Raw genomic sequence first — 15,752 nt, 5'->3', positions numbered from 1 at the left:
GTTACCACACGCAGTAAACCTCAAATTCATGTTTTTTTTCTCTAATAACCGGACATACATATGTGCGTAAGAAGCCGCAAAACGTGAGAAAAGTGTGAGTGTTTTGTCCATCTTGTCCTCTCCTCATGTGCGGGACAGTACACATTTCTCGGCAAATACAATGCAATCTTCGAGTACGTCACTGCTTTTAGGAATTCTAGTTCGAATACAGCCACGTCGGAAGGGCCAACGATGAAAAGAAAGAGAGCTTTATTGCGATATAGCATTAGAGTTTGTCGTCACATCAAAGCCCCGGTGATGTATGGTATCGCGAAATTCGCTGGGTAGTCGTAATAGGTTATGCGACCTCGTGACGTCATCACAACCTGCCCACAGGGTTTTGAGTAACCGAGTTTCTAGACAGCAACCTAAACAAGGAAACGAAATCAAAAATCAGAAAAAAATGCAATTTATATAAATATTGGGCCCTTCACAGCATAGCGGATACCTGCCACTTCAGTTAGCACTCCGAATATAGTGGTTTATGAACCGACGCCTGCAGGTCATGCACAGTCGTGTGCCCGAGCCTGTGGCACTTAAATACTAGAGGAGCACCCGCGAGGAAAGTGGCGCCATAGTCACCTGTCCTCCCCGCCCCGGTGCAGCCTGGAGTGGCTGGTAGGCAGTGCTGCATCGCAGAGCGAGTCCCCCCGATCCGCTGCTGCTGCTCACCAGGCTGGAGTCGAGGTCCGAGGTGCGCGGGTCCCGTGCGCAGCGGACCGCGTCACTGCTTGTTCGTCTCCTCGCCAGAGGAGGGCTCGGCTGATCTGCACACGGCGCCCACTTTGAGGACGGATTTGGCAAAAGACTTTCCGCCAACAAAGTTCAGCGAGTCGATGAACAACCTCGGTTTAATAATGCGATAGCGCTAGAAGCCTCACCGGGAAAAAGATCTCTCCGGTCATAAAATTCGCTGATTGGCTGAAGCAAAGTGACGTCACCAGACCGGAAGTGACGTCACTGCAGGTAAAGCCATCAACAGCTTCTGATGGTATCCCATTGACAACGCATAATATAATTACGTATCCCTGTAAACATTTGTTGATATATTCCTCCGAAAGTCGATACGACTGAATTAACCCGGTATCGGTCAGGCTCATTAGAAGCCCGTTTTGACATTGCAGTTAGACGAGGAGTCCATCGCCCATGCTGTTTAGATTAAATTGTTGCTAAAACGATGGCAAGACATCATTTCGTCTTGTATTTTGTAACGACGCATTTCGTTGTCGTTTCATTTCGTCCTGACGTCAACCGTGACGAAAGCAACAGGAAGTAAGCAAGCGACCAATCAAAGCCGCGGCTGGTCTGGTCGCGGTGCCGCCGCTAGCCACTCTGCTGCCGCCACATCCAGTCCGCCTGATTTACGCGGACAATGCTATGCGAATTTGTAGCCCGACCACCAGCCGGATTGTTTCCCAACACGCGAGATTCGCGTATAGGTAAAACTAGTCAGGCGTATTAAACGGGTTCAGACACAAAATTTCCAACGCATACAGACGATATGATTTATATGGAAGAAGTTAGCGCAAAACTTAGACAGAGACCGAGAAGAAACACGCCAGACGACAGACGAGCGCTACTACCAACTGTTTATTGGGGCGTAACGCCTGGAATATATAGCCGAGCATGCAGGCAGTTGGAGGCACACACGTCATACACCAGCGTTGTGACTAGGGGAAAGCGTATCCAGAAACGCACATTCAGAAGAATAAATCGGCAAGGAAGGATCACTCGCGCAGCGATCAGATAGCCTTTTGATGTGGAAGGCCTCCAGCACAAGCCGTGCTGTAACATTGGCGCTCCTGCCCAGAATCATAGTTTTCTCAAAACGTGTCCTACACGTGCGGTCACAGGAAGAAATATCCCGTACAATATTAGCCGTTCCGTCGTTGTTTTCTAAATTTCTATCATGCTCCCGTAGCCGGTCATTAATGCAACGGCCAGTTTGACCTACATAAGAAGACCCACAAGAAAAGGGTACACTGTACACCACCCCTGTAGCGCATTTGACATAAGAAATGCCATGTTTCTTTTTGCAGCCACCCTCACAAACGCCAGAAATGCGTCGGCAAAGCTTTGAGAGCTTGTTGGGGGCTGAGAAGACTAAGGGCACGTGGTGCCTGCCGGCAACCTTCTTGAGGTTGTGTGACACTCGGTGAACATATGGAACAACCACCGGCTTTGATGTCGAGAAATCGGGTCTTCTTTTTTGAGCGCCTTTTTGTTTTTGCAGGAGGGTTTCAGGATCATCTAGTACGGCACACCATCATTGCAACGTGTCAAGCAAAACGGTTTGCCTTCTGTCTCAGGAAGGGTGTTATTCCTGGATGTGTTAGTGCTCTTGTTGGTCCTGTTCAACCGTCGTGGGGCCATGTCAAACGCCTTCTCAAGATTCTCCGTTCGGAACTTTAGCGGAAAATCCGGCTCTATCATGACTGGATATGGGTCGTCTGCCAGAGGTTGTACCCTGACTGGTTCGCCAAAAAGAAGATAGCCGACCTAAAGCGTCTAGTTTCGCATGTCTGCGAACAACGTTGGAGAGCTGATCTTGCCGTTATCCTCGCCTCATTCGGTAAGAAAAAAAGCCATGACAACAAGGAGCGTGTGGTCTTCTCCGGTGGTTCTACTGTGCCAGAAAAGAGTTCATCTGTCCTGGAAAAAGGCCCCAAGTATTGCATTCAAACCAAGGTACCGGCTCACGAGCTCCTTGCTATTAATAGGAATATTGCCTCAAAGGCCAACGATGAGGACAAGGAACGATGCCTCCTAGAAGGTGTGGAGAGCCTTAAAAGGTGTGCTAAATATTCCCCGAGTAAGTCTGGTTCTGTGGATGTGAATTCTGTTGTGCACCATTTCAAAAGCCACGATTTGTGCTTACTGCAATCCGATAAAGATGACAAATTTGTTGTTTTACCTACTGTCCTCTTTAAGGAAAAAACACTTGAGGCGGTAGGCAAAAACTTTTTGCCTGACAAACGAAGCAAAGTAAGAGTGAAAACGAAATTTGTTGACTTTTGCAAGAGCTTGCAGCTGACGCCTTTAGCGAAGGCTATTGATAACAGTTCAAAGAATTCCTTGTCGTTCTTTTTTCGGCTAAAACGCATAAACCAGATATGCCGTTTAGGACTATTGTAAGTGAGAAGGGTTCATGGCAACACCATGTCAGTCGATTTTTTCTTTCCAAGCTTAAACCTCTGTCTATTAATGATCCCTTCTGGGTAAAGAAGTCAGCTGATGTTGCCGATTTTTTGAAAAACAGCGATCAGATATGTTCTGCCTTTTCTATCGACATTGAAGATTTGTTTTATTTGATACCACATGCTGAGTTGTTGGCCTCTGTTAGAGAGTGCATCGAAAGCTCGGAGGCGGTGGCGTTCCAGAACAATGCCGGCATTTCAACTCATAATTTTCTAAAGCTTTTAGAGTATTACTTGAATGTTACCTTTATCTTACATGACAACCAGTTTTATCTGCAGCGCAAAGGTATATGCATTGGTTCTTGTGTAGCGCCAATTTTATGTGATATTTTTTTAGCTTTTATCGACCGCTCATTGGAAATTACCTCACGTGATGGTCCGGTTTTAAAAGTTTTTAGATATGTAGATGATTTTTTAATCTTTTCGCTGAAACCCTCCTGCAAAAACAAAAAAGGCGCTCAAAAAAGAAGACCCGATTTCTCGACATCAAAGCCGGTGGTTGTTCCATATGTTCACCGAGTGTCACACAACCTCAAGAAGGTTGCCGGCAGGCACCACGTGCCCTTAGTCTTCTCAGCCCCCAACAAGCTCTCAAAGCTTTGCCGACGCATTTCTGGCGTTTGTGAGGGTGGCTGCAAAAAGAAACATGGCATTTCTTATGTCAAATGCGCTACAGGGGTGGTTTACAGTGTACCCTTTTCTTGTGGGTCTTCTTATGTATGTCAAACTGGCCGTTGCATTAATGACCGGCTACGGGAGCATGATAGAAATTTAGAAAACAACGACAGAACCGCTAATATTGTGCGGCATATTTCTTCCTGTGACAGCACGTGTAGGACACGTTTTGAGAAAACTAAGATTCTGGGCAGGAGCGCCAATGTTACAGCACGGCTTGTGCTGGAGGCCTTCCACATCAAAAGGCTATCTGATCGCTGCGCGAGTGATCCTTCCTTGCCGATTTATTCTTCTGAATGTGCGTTTCTGGATACGCTTTCGCCTAGTCACAACGCTGGTGTATGACGTGTGTGCCTCCAACTGTCTGCATGCTCGGCTATATATTCCGGGTGTTACGCCCCAATAAACAGTTGGTAGTAGCGCTCGTCTGTCGTCTGGTGTGTTTCTTCTCGGTCTCTAAGTTTTGCGCTAACTTCTTCCATATCATGCAAAGCCAACTTGCCCGACAACACGCTCTTCTGAACGATATGATTTGTTTCATGGGCATAAGGAGATGCCGTCTGGCAAGTTTCAGTCGCAGGCGTTTGAGTGGAACATTATTTAATATGACTGAACGTTGTCCGAGCAGCCACTCGACATTTCCGCCCGTATTCAGGCATGTCAAGGTGCACATGCGCCAATTATTGTGACGTCACCGAATCCAGATGTTTACAGGAACAACCAGTTTGCTTTCAGCGCCGCCGATGTCATCAGCATTGTGATAGTCCAGGTTGGCTGGTCGACCGCGGCAGAAGGTGCACTTAATCGCGGGCGTCGACCAAGACCAAAACAACGGGGAGCAGTGACCAATGGTAGAGGACTAAATTAAGTGGAAGCGATATGAATCTTCTGCATAGTAAGGCGCCTGATGCTGTGCTGTGGGAACTCGCACCCGCTAAAGTGCAGAACTGTCGCCAAAAGGAACGGAGCTGCGACTCACATTTTTGTAAGGGGGATCCGCAGCTTCCCTGCGTTGAGTCGGTCTCGGTGCACGGGTCTTCCTCCGTCTGCGACGAGTGGTGCCGCAGCAGCCGCCGCCTCAGGTAGTACACCGAGGGCTGCAGACATGCGTGTTAATCGCTCCAGTCAGTCAACCGAACGACAGAGTGCGAGAAAACAGAGAAAGGAAAGACGCATACTTCCCACTGGCTGCCCTGCACAGGAGGCAGAGGGATTAAGGGTGAAAAAAAAAATTACCGGATGATCTGACATTTGCTACGAGAACTAAATGAAAGCAGTTGGATTCACCCGCGATGATTATTTTGATGTTTTTACTCTAATGGATACCTTTACTACAAACCGAGGCATGGCACGCGGCACAAAGTTATTACGGAGAGTGAAGTTGGGTGGAGGCTAGCGTGTGGGAAGTCCCCTTATTAGGGTGTTGGTGTGGGGTGGTGAGCACGCTAGAGAGTGGCGCTTCTGGACGCAAACCGATTGTCCCACAGTGTCTCTGAAATTCAATTTTGCCGTCGCTTTTCAGTTCCGCTGCTCCATGGATTTCTATTTTGTGAATTAGTGGCGGATGGTGTTGGACGCTACTGGAGGGGAGAGTTGCGTGGGTAAGTGCTAGTTAGCCCTTATGGAGCCTTAAGGGGTTGGGTGGCGAGATGGGTCCAGGTTTGCGGTGGGCTGTGCGGGAGCTCTCCAGCTAGGGGTTTCTGTGTGGACGTGGCTGGAAAGTGGTTCTTCTGGTGGTCCACTGCTTTCTGTTGTTTCTGCTTCACTGCCTAACCAGTGCAACAGAAATGAAAAAAGTGAGATCATGCGCATGCAAAGGCGGGGGCTTATGGTCTAGCACCTCCGCAAGCTTCTCCTTAGCCGATATGTCTAACTACTCTGACGGCACGTCATTGGTGACATTTTTGATTTCATCTTAATTTATCCTATACCTTAATGACGGTGACTCCTGAGAAGCTGCTGTAAGCGAAACTGAGCGGTGAGTAAAAAAATGTGAACCGTTTTTGCATGTCTCATTCAGGAGCGACAGCGTCGTGGGATCTAAGCTTAGTGACGGCTTGTCGTTTTTTTTTCTATTCCCGGAACAGATGTACACACAACAGGCATACCAGGACTCTAAAGCAGCGCCGATGGTGCATTCAGCTGCTTATGTGTAATTGAGCGGAAAATACGGATGTCGTGAAGCAAAGTGGTTTAGACCAACACCGTGTTTACAATTACAGGGGGCGCTCGTGGACGCTTGAGGTGGACGGGGCTATCGTCTGCGCCGTCGTGTGATACGGTGCACGCCTCGCTTATCGTGCCCTTTCAGAACTGTGTTTCAAGAAGAGCCGTCTAGCCTGTATAGACCGAACGACTGTATTTGCGAGCTAATGTGGCACACGCGGCAGCATGTCGGACTACAACAAATTCGGAGAGACTGAGAGAAACTCCCAGGCGACTGAGCTCCGGCTGGAGGTATGTGCGGCACCATATAAAACTTATTTATCCCGACGTTTTAAAAAGATGTCATCTTCGAAATGGCGTCGCGTACTTTTCCATGTTCATTTTGAAAGTACTCGCCTGTTGTTACCGAACGCCCGCCTCCATCGGCGCGCGGTGAAATGAGTCTAATATTGGAATGTTTTGTTACCCGCTGCGGTGGCTCAGCGGTTAGGGCGCTCGACTACTGATCCGGAGTTCCCGGGTTCGAACCCGACCGCGGCGGCTGCGTTTTTATGGATGTAAAACGCTAAGGCGCCCGTGTGCTGTGCGATGTCAGTGCACGTTAAAGATCCCCAGGTGGTCGAAATTATTCCGGAGCCCTCCACTACGGCACCTCTTCTTCCTTTATTCTTTCACTCCCTCCTTTATCCCTTCCCTTACGGCGCGGTTCAGGTGTCCAACGATATATGAGACAGATACTGCGCCATTTCCTTTCCCCCAAAACCAATTATTATATAATTGTAATTGGTTTTTTTGGGGGGGAAAGGAAATGGCGCAGTATCTGTCTCATATATCTTTGGACACCTGAACCGCGCCGTAAGGGAAGGGATAAAGGAGGGAGTGAAAGAAGAAAGGAAGAATAGGTGCCGTAGTGGAGGGCTCCGGCATAATATTATTATTTTAATGTTTTGTTTCCATCTGTTTCCATAGGCCGCGCTTCAACCCGGTACTTTAACCAGGGTTTCGCTCCGGCATGCACACATTGTGGCGTTTAAAAAATACATAGCTTTCGAATGATGTTTCATATTTGAGTATTCTCTTCTGAGACGTACTTGGCTCTTGTTAACGAACAACCTCAAATGTGCACTATTAATTCACAAAACTACTTAAGAATTTCTATTTACATGCATTCCAATTGTACTCCAACAGAGGGCATGCGTAACAAGGGGCGGCATAAAGTTAGGTGGGCGGATGAGATTAAGTTTGCGGGCATACGGTGGCCGCAGCTGGCACAGGCCACACACTAAACACAAATACACCTGTATGGGAGTAAAAAGGGAGTAAGCTGTCTTGTAGCGCACACCCTTTTCCAAAAGGGTGTGCGCTAGAGAACAGTTTTACACCTTTTTTACGCGTTTTGTTTAGAGTGCAGGGTTAGTCGGAGAGACATGGGAGAGGTCTTTGTCCTGAAGTGGGCCTAGTCAGGCTAATGATGATGATGCATTCTTTTGGGCTTCACACCACGCTTTTTCATCCACCCGGGAACGGCAGCGCTTCCGCATTCTGCTTACGTCACAGATAGGTTTTGGATTTTGCGCTACGCTGCGAGCTGTTCAACTTTTGCGTTCGAATTGGGACAAGCAGAGCCTACCATGGCATAGCCGGCGGTTGTCACTGGCGGGTTGGTCGTGGGTTCGAACTCCTTCCTACTCGTCTCCGGCAGTGGCTGGTGAGCTCTGGTCGCTGAGCTGGCCCACTCCGACCTCATCGCCCTGTTTCTGCACGGGAGAAGTGAGGCGGTCTTTGAGTCGTCTCTTGGCCAGCATAGCTCGTCGGGTACCGCATTCACAGCGGCGTGTGAGCACGTCATGGACAAAATGTTTGGCGTCACTGTGATGCATGTGTTTGCAGAAAAAGGAGGCGCGATTTCGCGACTGTCAGCCACCCTTCAGAGATTCCTATCACTCGTTTTCCGGCTGATGTTGCGAGAACAATTTAGAAGAAAAAAAATTTGTTTAAAAAATTGTCTACTTTGTCTGGACCTTCCGGTTGGTTCGATGCCTTATAGCTAGTCTTTCTCACAAAACAGGCTAGCTGCACAGAATCGACGAAATGCTAACTGCTGACAATTGACGCAATACCGATTTCTCAAATTTTAGCTGCGGCAGCAAATTTAAATTTTGTCTTTTGAGTGTGCGTGCATTAGCTTGCGGAATGGTGTAGGTAATGTTTTTTCTTTGATTCCTTCATCATGTGGGCGTTAAATGGTTAAGGTATGGTGAAGGACAGAGTCGCTGTCCCAGTGTTTCTCAGCCACCTTCTGCATTGCCCTCTGAATGAGACTGCGCCCATATTAGAATCACTACCTGGGCCAGTCGTGGTTACACCCCAACCTGCCGCCCCCCCCCCCCCCTTTTTAAACTTTCGATGCTTGACTTTGGACAACACACTGAGCAGTCGTTGGCACAGCACAGGCTTCTCGAAACTGTAACTATATGTCGCGTCAACGCTATAGGGCCCGACCAAGCCAAAAAGAGCATTAGAAATCAGGAACGATTTTACCCCACATCGCAGACATTGCTGGAGCTTTCGCGATTAAACATCAGCACGCATTTTCCTTAGCCACCCTTAGGTTGCGCTTCATAGCTTGATTTTGTGATGTCTGATGCGGGTGTGACAGACAGCAGTTCTGGAAGTACTTCACAAATTACCTTCTTCTCGTGGAAGAGGTGCTGCTTGCGGACTCGGACGAGTCTCGGCTGGACTCATGGTTCTGCGAGAGAAAGGAAAAGTTTACAACAACTTCTGGGGTCATTTCTTGTTATTTATTAAATGTGTATGACGCAGATGGTTACCCAGTTGGACAATCAAGCAAGAAAAGAGAGTGGTGTCTACCAAAAGAATTAAGGTTGCGACCAGAGATGCTCACCCTTCCGGAAATCGGCGATCTCCTGGCGGTGCGTATCTTGAGGCGTGGCACGCTGTTGCTTCTCTGAAAAGGGGGAGGGAAAGGGAAAGATAAAACTAGAGGAGTTAGCTATGAGAAACGGTATCCCGGAAATTGCGCTTCTGCGTTGCATTCCCGTAGCGGCGCCAACTAGGTCAGGTCTCCCAGTTCAGGCTCCAGTCTGATAAGTTTCCTTAACAATGTATTTTATTTAGTATTTTTTGGGTGGGTACATTTTCTGGGAGTCACAAACTCGACCAGCAACGTATACTATCAGCAAGGAATGAAACGCGAACGAGACAGTTCAGCCACGAATAGCAAAGTAAGAAGCTCTTAGCCAGGGGAAGCTCAATAATCCCTTACAAAAACTTTTTTAGACACTCTATAGATTATCGATAGACTTCTGTCTATAAAGTCAACGGACTCTGTATAGACGAACCCTAGAGAGCTGTCTACAGTCAATACAAATTCTATAGACAGTCTATAGACAATGTATGCACTTATTTATGGCCATAAACATTTAGTAAACTTTTGTCAATAGACAGTTTATAGACTACGAATAAACAAAAGTAAATATCTCTAGGAAGGCAATAGAGTCTATAAGAAGCCTATAGACAATCTATAGACCATTTTTATAAGGGATAGCCCAGGTTATTTTAACTTCGAAGGCGCGAAGACTCTTCTAAAGGAGTGTTAATCAAAACCTTGCCTGTGTTTGCTCTCCAGGAGCTAATATGTTGGAGTTTTTGTGTTGCCACCTCAGTTTTCTTGTTCGCGTTTCATTCGTTGCTGCTAGTACCTTAATGCTCAGTTAGCTCCCGATAACCAGGTCTTATGTTATTCCCTCGTCCAGTCCTTTCTGTCTCATATTTCGATGTGAGGGAGGTTGTGTCTTTACTCACGATGGCCAGCACCAGTGTCGCTGCGGGCGTCGCGTCTGCCCTGCAGCGCCTCGCCGCGGATCCGTCGGTGGCGGCCAGCCAGAGCGGAGTCGCCGGCGGGGACCAGGTGGAGCCACCGCCGCACCAGCCGCCGGCCGCCCCCCCTGCCCGCCTGCGCAAGAGATGAACGCCAAACCATTGAGCAAACCCAGGAAGGGAAATGAGAGTCTCGCTATCTGTTTTTAATTTTCAGTGATAATTTTTCTAATTTGTTGTATTTCTAAATACCCGCCGCGGTGGCTCAGTGGTTAGGGCGCTCGGCTACTGATCGGGAGTTCCCGGGTTCGAACCCGACCGCGGCGGCTGCGTTTCGATAAAGGCGAAACGCTAAGGCGCCCATGCGCTATGCGATGTCGGTGCACGTTAAAGATCCCCAGGTGGTCGAAATTATTTCGGAGCCCTCCACTACGGCACCTCTCTATTCTTCTTCTTTCACTCCCTCCTTTATCCCTTCCCTTATGGCGCGGTTCACGTGTCCAACGATATACGGGACAGATACTGCGCCATTTCCTTTCCCCAAAAAAACAATTATTATATGGATTAATATTGTATTTCTAAATGATAAATTATCAGTGCAACCAAGAGGCTGTGATTGTTCATTCTTCTACTTCCAAATCAATCATCTCTAGAGCATAAAATTATAGCACTACTTATTTCCCAATGATAGACTCCACAATTTTTCACAGATAATCTCGTCGTCAAGAGCAGATGCGATTGACACGCACTGCATGAAAGGTGTGCCGTAATCTAGGAAGGCTCATAGATACTGATAGCCACACACGAGTCTCGGGGAGCATGCCTTATTAGCCACTTTTCCTTCCTTCAGTTTCTCTTCACGAGCGACAGCGCGCCGGGCTGTCACTGCCGCTTTAAAGTATGGCGATCCTCAAGAACAGCGCTCGCCACGTTCGCGCCCAAGAAGAGGGGACAATGCCAGCACGCCCGAAAGTAGAACGCTGGAACATTCACCGCTCCTCTGTCGGCCACCACGTCAGAGAACAAAAAATTAGAGGTGATTACTACCCGTGCTGATAGAAGCGTAGTTACGAGCCGTTATTACCACAAGTGTCCATCGTAAGCGGGGAGCGGTAAAACAAAAAAATGGAGTGGCACTTAATTTCATTACGTGTGTGGTGCGATAACATAGCGCCAATAGGTGCCTGAGCGCGACAAACTTCCTGTCCGCTGGCGTCACTTTCGGCTTAATCGACGTCACTGAATGCTTGGTTTACATCATTTCCAGACCGATGACGTCACTTCCACTATAGTTGACGCCACTTCCGATCTATGTCATGAATCATGACTGGTCAAATGCCTCATACACGCATACACAGTTGTCACACGCAGCATCACGGCTCCTCCATATGCCAAAACGCCCCATGCATACTGCCTATGGGTTCCGTTGTGATACCACGGCGTCAAAGCGAAATGCTTCTGACGAATCGCTATTCCTTATTATAATAATAATAATAATAATAATAATAATAATAATAATAATAATAATAATGGATCCTGGGGAAAGGAAATGGCGCAGTGTCTGTCTCATATATCGGCGGACACCTTAACCGCGCCGTAAGGGAAGGGATAAAGGAGGGAGGGAAAGAAGAAAGGAAGAGGTGCCGTAGTGGAGAGCTCCGGAATAATTTCGACCACCTGGGGATTTTTAACGTGCACTGACATCGCACAGCACACGGGCGCCTTAGCGTTTTTCCTCCATAAAAACGCAGCCGCCGCGGTCGGGTTCGAACCCGGGAACTGCGGATCAGTAGTCGAGCGCCCTAACCACTGAGCCACCGCGACGGGTGGCCTACTATTCCTTCACTATCTGACTTTTGTGGTAGAGTACATATACCGTCACTATGATGTCACACGTGACGTCACTCTGTTCGGACCATTCAGCGTGGAGCGTTCCAGGAACGCCACGCGTCACTTCCCTACACTCTCGCCAATCAACGCCTGCGCGGTGCACCCGATTCGCTCGCTCTCCCGTTTCCTCCTCGCACTCCTTCGTGTTACGCCAACGTTGCAGAACCGGAAAACGTGGCCATAACAGCTGCCGCTACAAAAAAAGGGACGCTCACTGCTCACTTGCTTCCCCAGCGGAATAAATAAGAGGCATTAACTGCGGCTGTTTCTGTTCCTGTAGCGTGTGCCCATTAGGCGAAGAGGGACCCCGGAGGGAGTCATTAGCCGCATTCGCCGTGGGATCGTTATGAGGGCGACCGATTAGGTGGAAAACATCGGCACGTACAGTTCTTTCACACTTGACCCCGGGGGACGCAGAGGAGGGCGCTTCGCGGTTCGCCGCCGTCGAACGTGACTTCATCGGTTGGTGACATTCTGCCTTACCGTCGCTGTTGTGTGTGTGCGTACCTGTTTGTTTCCTCTCATCTTTCACGGAAGAGCGCGTGAATAATGGCGGCAAACAAGCCGTCGAGAGCCGTGCATGCGGTTCCAGTGGCGTGTCTCTCGGTGACCTTTGATTAGGCAGAATTGCGTCCGCCACGGTGCGGTGGTTCTCGTGTACGGCACGACAGCAACGTTATACGAACTGAAGCAATACAAAATAAAGGATAATCGCCACGATGTTTGGTGCAGTCAGTGGAAGAAGAAAAGGCAGCTTTTACTCTATACGAGGCTTATTATTTATTTAAAGCGAAGACAAGATGTCGCCGCTGGAATTAGACTTTCATAAAAAAATAAATGTGTGGTTTGGCCGGCCGCTATTATTTTTTTTTCGCACTAGCGTAGTTTCCAGCTTTTTGTCTCCTTTAATGCATGCAACAGGGCTAGTAGGTCACCGGTCCCGAAATGCATTTTGTCCAGGGCTGATGAAGGACAACGGATGAAGAAATAGACGCAACGTACGCTAGACATCAACTGATGTTTTGATGTCTATGAAGCCTTGAGAGATGATAAGACATGTCCAGTTGATGTCTATAGACATCAACTGATGTCTCATCATCTGGCATAATCGTCCATTCTTTTTGAGCCGTGGAGAAAATGCAATTAGACTTCTTGTTTGCGTTGAAATTTAGAATTAGGGTCCGCCCGTCGCACACTGCCACTGCGCTTCGATATCAGAGAATCTAATATAAGAGGAAATAGAATTAAAATTTTGCAAGTAAGGAAACGGAAAGAGAGAATACGATTAAGTATATGTACTTATGCATTCAAGGGTTGCATAATTGATTGTTTTCTGTTTGGCGAAACCGTTTTTCGGCATGAGAATCTGTCCTCAGTTCAAATGAATCCACTGGGCTTGAATATTCGTCATAGTCTACTTTACGTCACAGTCCGCAGTACACTGCGCACGCTGCATGTTTGCTAGTTTATTCTCTCCTTTGCTGCCTTGACCGGATTTGGGTCTAAATAAATAAATGTATATATATTCAGTTCCGCGACAAGCATTTTTCAATATATCGTGTGATGTGCGTATAGAAGCAGCCACACGCATACAAGACATTTAACGATATCTGCTGCAGATGCAATTCAGCGCAAGATACGATGCACTTCCGCTTTTAATTCACACATATACAACCAACCCCTAAAAGCCTTCACGACTGACGGTATTACATACGGAGCGGGCAAGCACTATATCAAAGCAGAAAACAATGTGACCACACATGCAACAACAAAGAAGAAAACACGTTACATGACATTGGAATAAATATGCGAACTCTATGGGGATAATTCATCATTAAAACGGTAAAAGTATAATTAAAAGGAAATAGAAGCAAAAATTGGCGGTGGTTTCGCTCTGGTAAAACCTGAAGTGACGCCATAGCTACAGCTGGCCGAGCGGAACTTGCTCATTTGGATTGCAAATTCAGTCTTTCTCCGCTCCGTTTCGCTGGGCGTTCCTTCTTCATCTTCGTCCCACTTGACACGGCGCATGCGCACAGCTGTGACAGCTCGGTTTCGCCGGCGCGCCGCGCCGCCGGCAGGAGCAGTTGCTGCGCACCACGTGGCTGGTCACGTGACCAACCCCGTGATCAGCCACGGCGCCGCGCCTCCGGCAGTTGCTCCTCACCACGTGACCAACCACGTGACAGCGTGGCGGAGCAGCCACGCTGAAGGCTCGAAACGCTACCGTAAAGTAGCTATCGATACAAAACATGAACAGAGCAGCAGACCGTCAAAAATACAGCTGTTACAAATTAACACAAGCGGAAGCACTAAAATAAAACACAAAAATTATTATTAACAGAAATACAATGCGAACAGAACACAATGCACTCATATCACAACTAGATACGCAATAAAATTAGGTAGCAGTTATGGTAGACATTAAATTGTAAAATTTATCAAGACCCGTGTGCTGTGCGATATCAGTGCACGTTAAAGATCCCCAGGTGGTCGAAATTATTCCGGAGCCCTCCACTACGGCACCTCTTTCTTCCTTTCTTCTTTCACTCCCTCCTTTATCCCTTCCCTTACGGTGCGGTTCAGGTGTCCGCCGGTATATGAGACAGATACTGCGCCATTTCCTATCCCCCAATACCAATTATTATTATTATCAGGACCAGTGACAGTTGCGACACGAGAAGGCAGAGCGTTTCATTAAGTTATGGTGAGTGGTATGAATGAATGCACGTCGCTGAATATACGACACGACAAACTCTTAACTTTAACGAAATCGTCGCGTCGATCAAAAATGAAAGAAGACGAACAAAAAGTCATTATGCAGTGCGGAGTGATAATAAAGTTTACAGAAAAGTGTTAATCGTGCAACTTTTCGGCGGAGACATAAATCCTAAACACCTAGTCGTTTCTTCAAGCCTATGATGCTTTTACGGCATGAATAATCAGAGTAAATAAAACAAACTACGCGATTCTGCAATTATTCGATGCAGCATTTAATGTATGCTGCTTAATTACGCTTTTCATGTAATTGTATATCAGCGCTCAGTTACCCTGCGCGAATAAGATATCGAGACAGTCGTAATATCTTCACCTAATGGCTTCAGTTTTGGGTGCTGTGCTTCTATGTTGACCATTACTGGCCGGAATGAATGACTGCAGCTCTTAAGCCCTGCTGATTCTAATTGAGAACATGCGGAACAGTAATCAAAACTCGTGATCGGAACTATTTCGGGAACACGAAAAACTCAGTACAATTAAAAGGACACTTGAGTACAAACTCAAGTTTATCTGTATCGATAGATTAAAGCATTTTAACGAGGAAGGCGCTAGTTTTAACTCAAAACAGGTCTTTTACGACCTAGAAAAGATAACATAGGATGCGGACGCCGGAATCTACGGCAGATTTGGCAAGCAAACTTGGTGCGTCGACGAGGTTTTCAAGCGAGGATCCCACTTCAGTACGATCATTACAGAGTCCTTTTCGATGTGAACGTCACGCCTTTGAATCGAGGAGCTTTTCCTACAGGAGAAATATCAACCTACCTAGAAAGAGGCATATATAATCGATATTTGCTGAGAACAAAAACTGGATGAGTTGGTTCTTAGTGTGTCCCTTTAACGTTCTAAAAGATTTTCGAAGCGCATCATAAAGTGTACGTTTGGGAACGCTGGACTGTGTTTACTCCTTAACGTTTTTGCAACGCTTCGATCTTCGCCAGTCGGTGCCTCTTTTCGGAGCAGTTTGCGTGGAAAACGCTCTTCTGTTTTTTTTTTTTCCTCTGTGCATTCATTCTTTTCTTCATCGGTCGGAGTAAACGAAGGAATGCCATCGCGCATCGTGACACGAAAAAGTGGAAGAAAATGCACTCCTTCCCCCCCGGAGAGTTCCTTCACACTTGACCCGGCGTCGTGGCGGCGTCGCTTGACGGTGCACAGGGGGCT

The 15,752-nt window shown here is 47.4% G+C and overlaps 1 protein-coding gene across 1 annotated transcript in view; it reads right to left on the bottom strand.

Annotated features, from left to right (window-relative positions):
- The window catches only part of LOC144101181 (uncharacterized), an 81,850-nt gene that overhangs the window by 21,289 nt on the left and 44,809 nt on the right, over positions 1–15,752 (bottom strand). Inside the window, exons 2-7 of the mRNA XM_077634231.1 lie at positions 9,906–10,056; positions 8,986–9,048; positions 8,768–8,829; positions 7,708–7,834; positions 4,891–5,008; positions 622–806 (exon numbers count right to left, since the gene is read on the bottom strand). Of these exons, the coding sequence (XP_077490357.1) occupies positions 622–806; positions 4,891–5,008; positions 7,708–7,824 (420 nt within the window). The 5' untranslated portion in view covers positions 7,825–7,834; positions 8,768–8,829; positions 8,986–9,048; positions 9,906–10,056. The remainder of the gene's footprint in view (positions 1–621; positions 807–4,890; positions 5,009–7,707; positions 7,835–8,767; positions 8,830–8,985; positions 9,049–9,905; positions 10,057–15,752) is intronic.

This window comes from Amblyomma americanum, chromosome 8, assembly GCF_052857255.1.
Source record: "Amblyomma americanum isolate KBUSLIRL-KWMA chromosome 8, ASM5285725v1, whole genome shotgun sequence".
NCBI classification, from domain to species: Eukaryota; Metazoa; Arthropoda; class Arachnida; order Ixodida; family Ixodidae; genus Amblyomma; species Amblyomma americanum.
The sequence above is the reverse complement of the archived record's forward strand: the minus strand, read 5'-3'. Positions and strand labels throughout refer to the sequence as shown.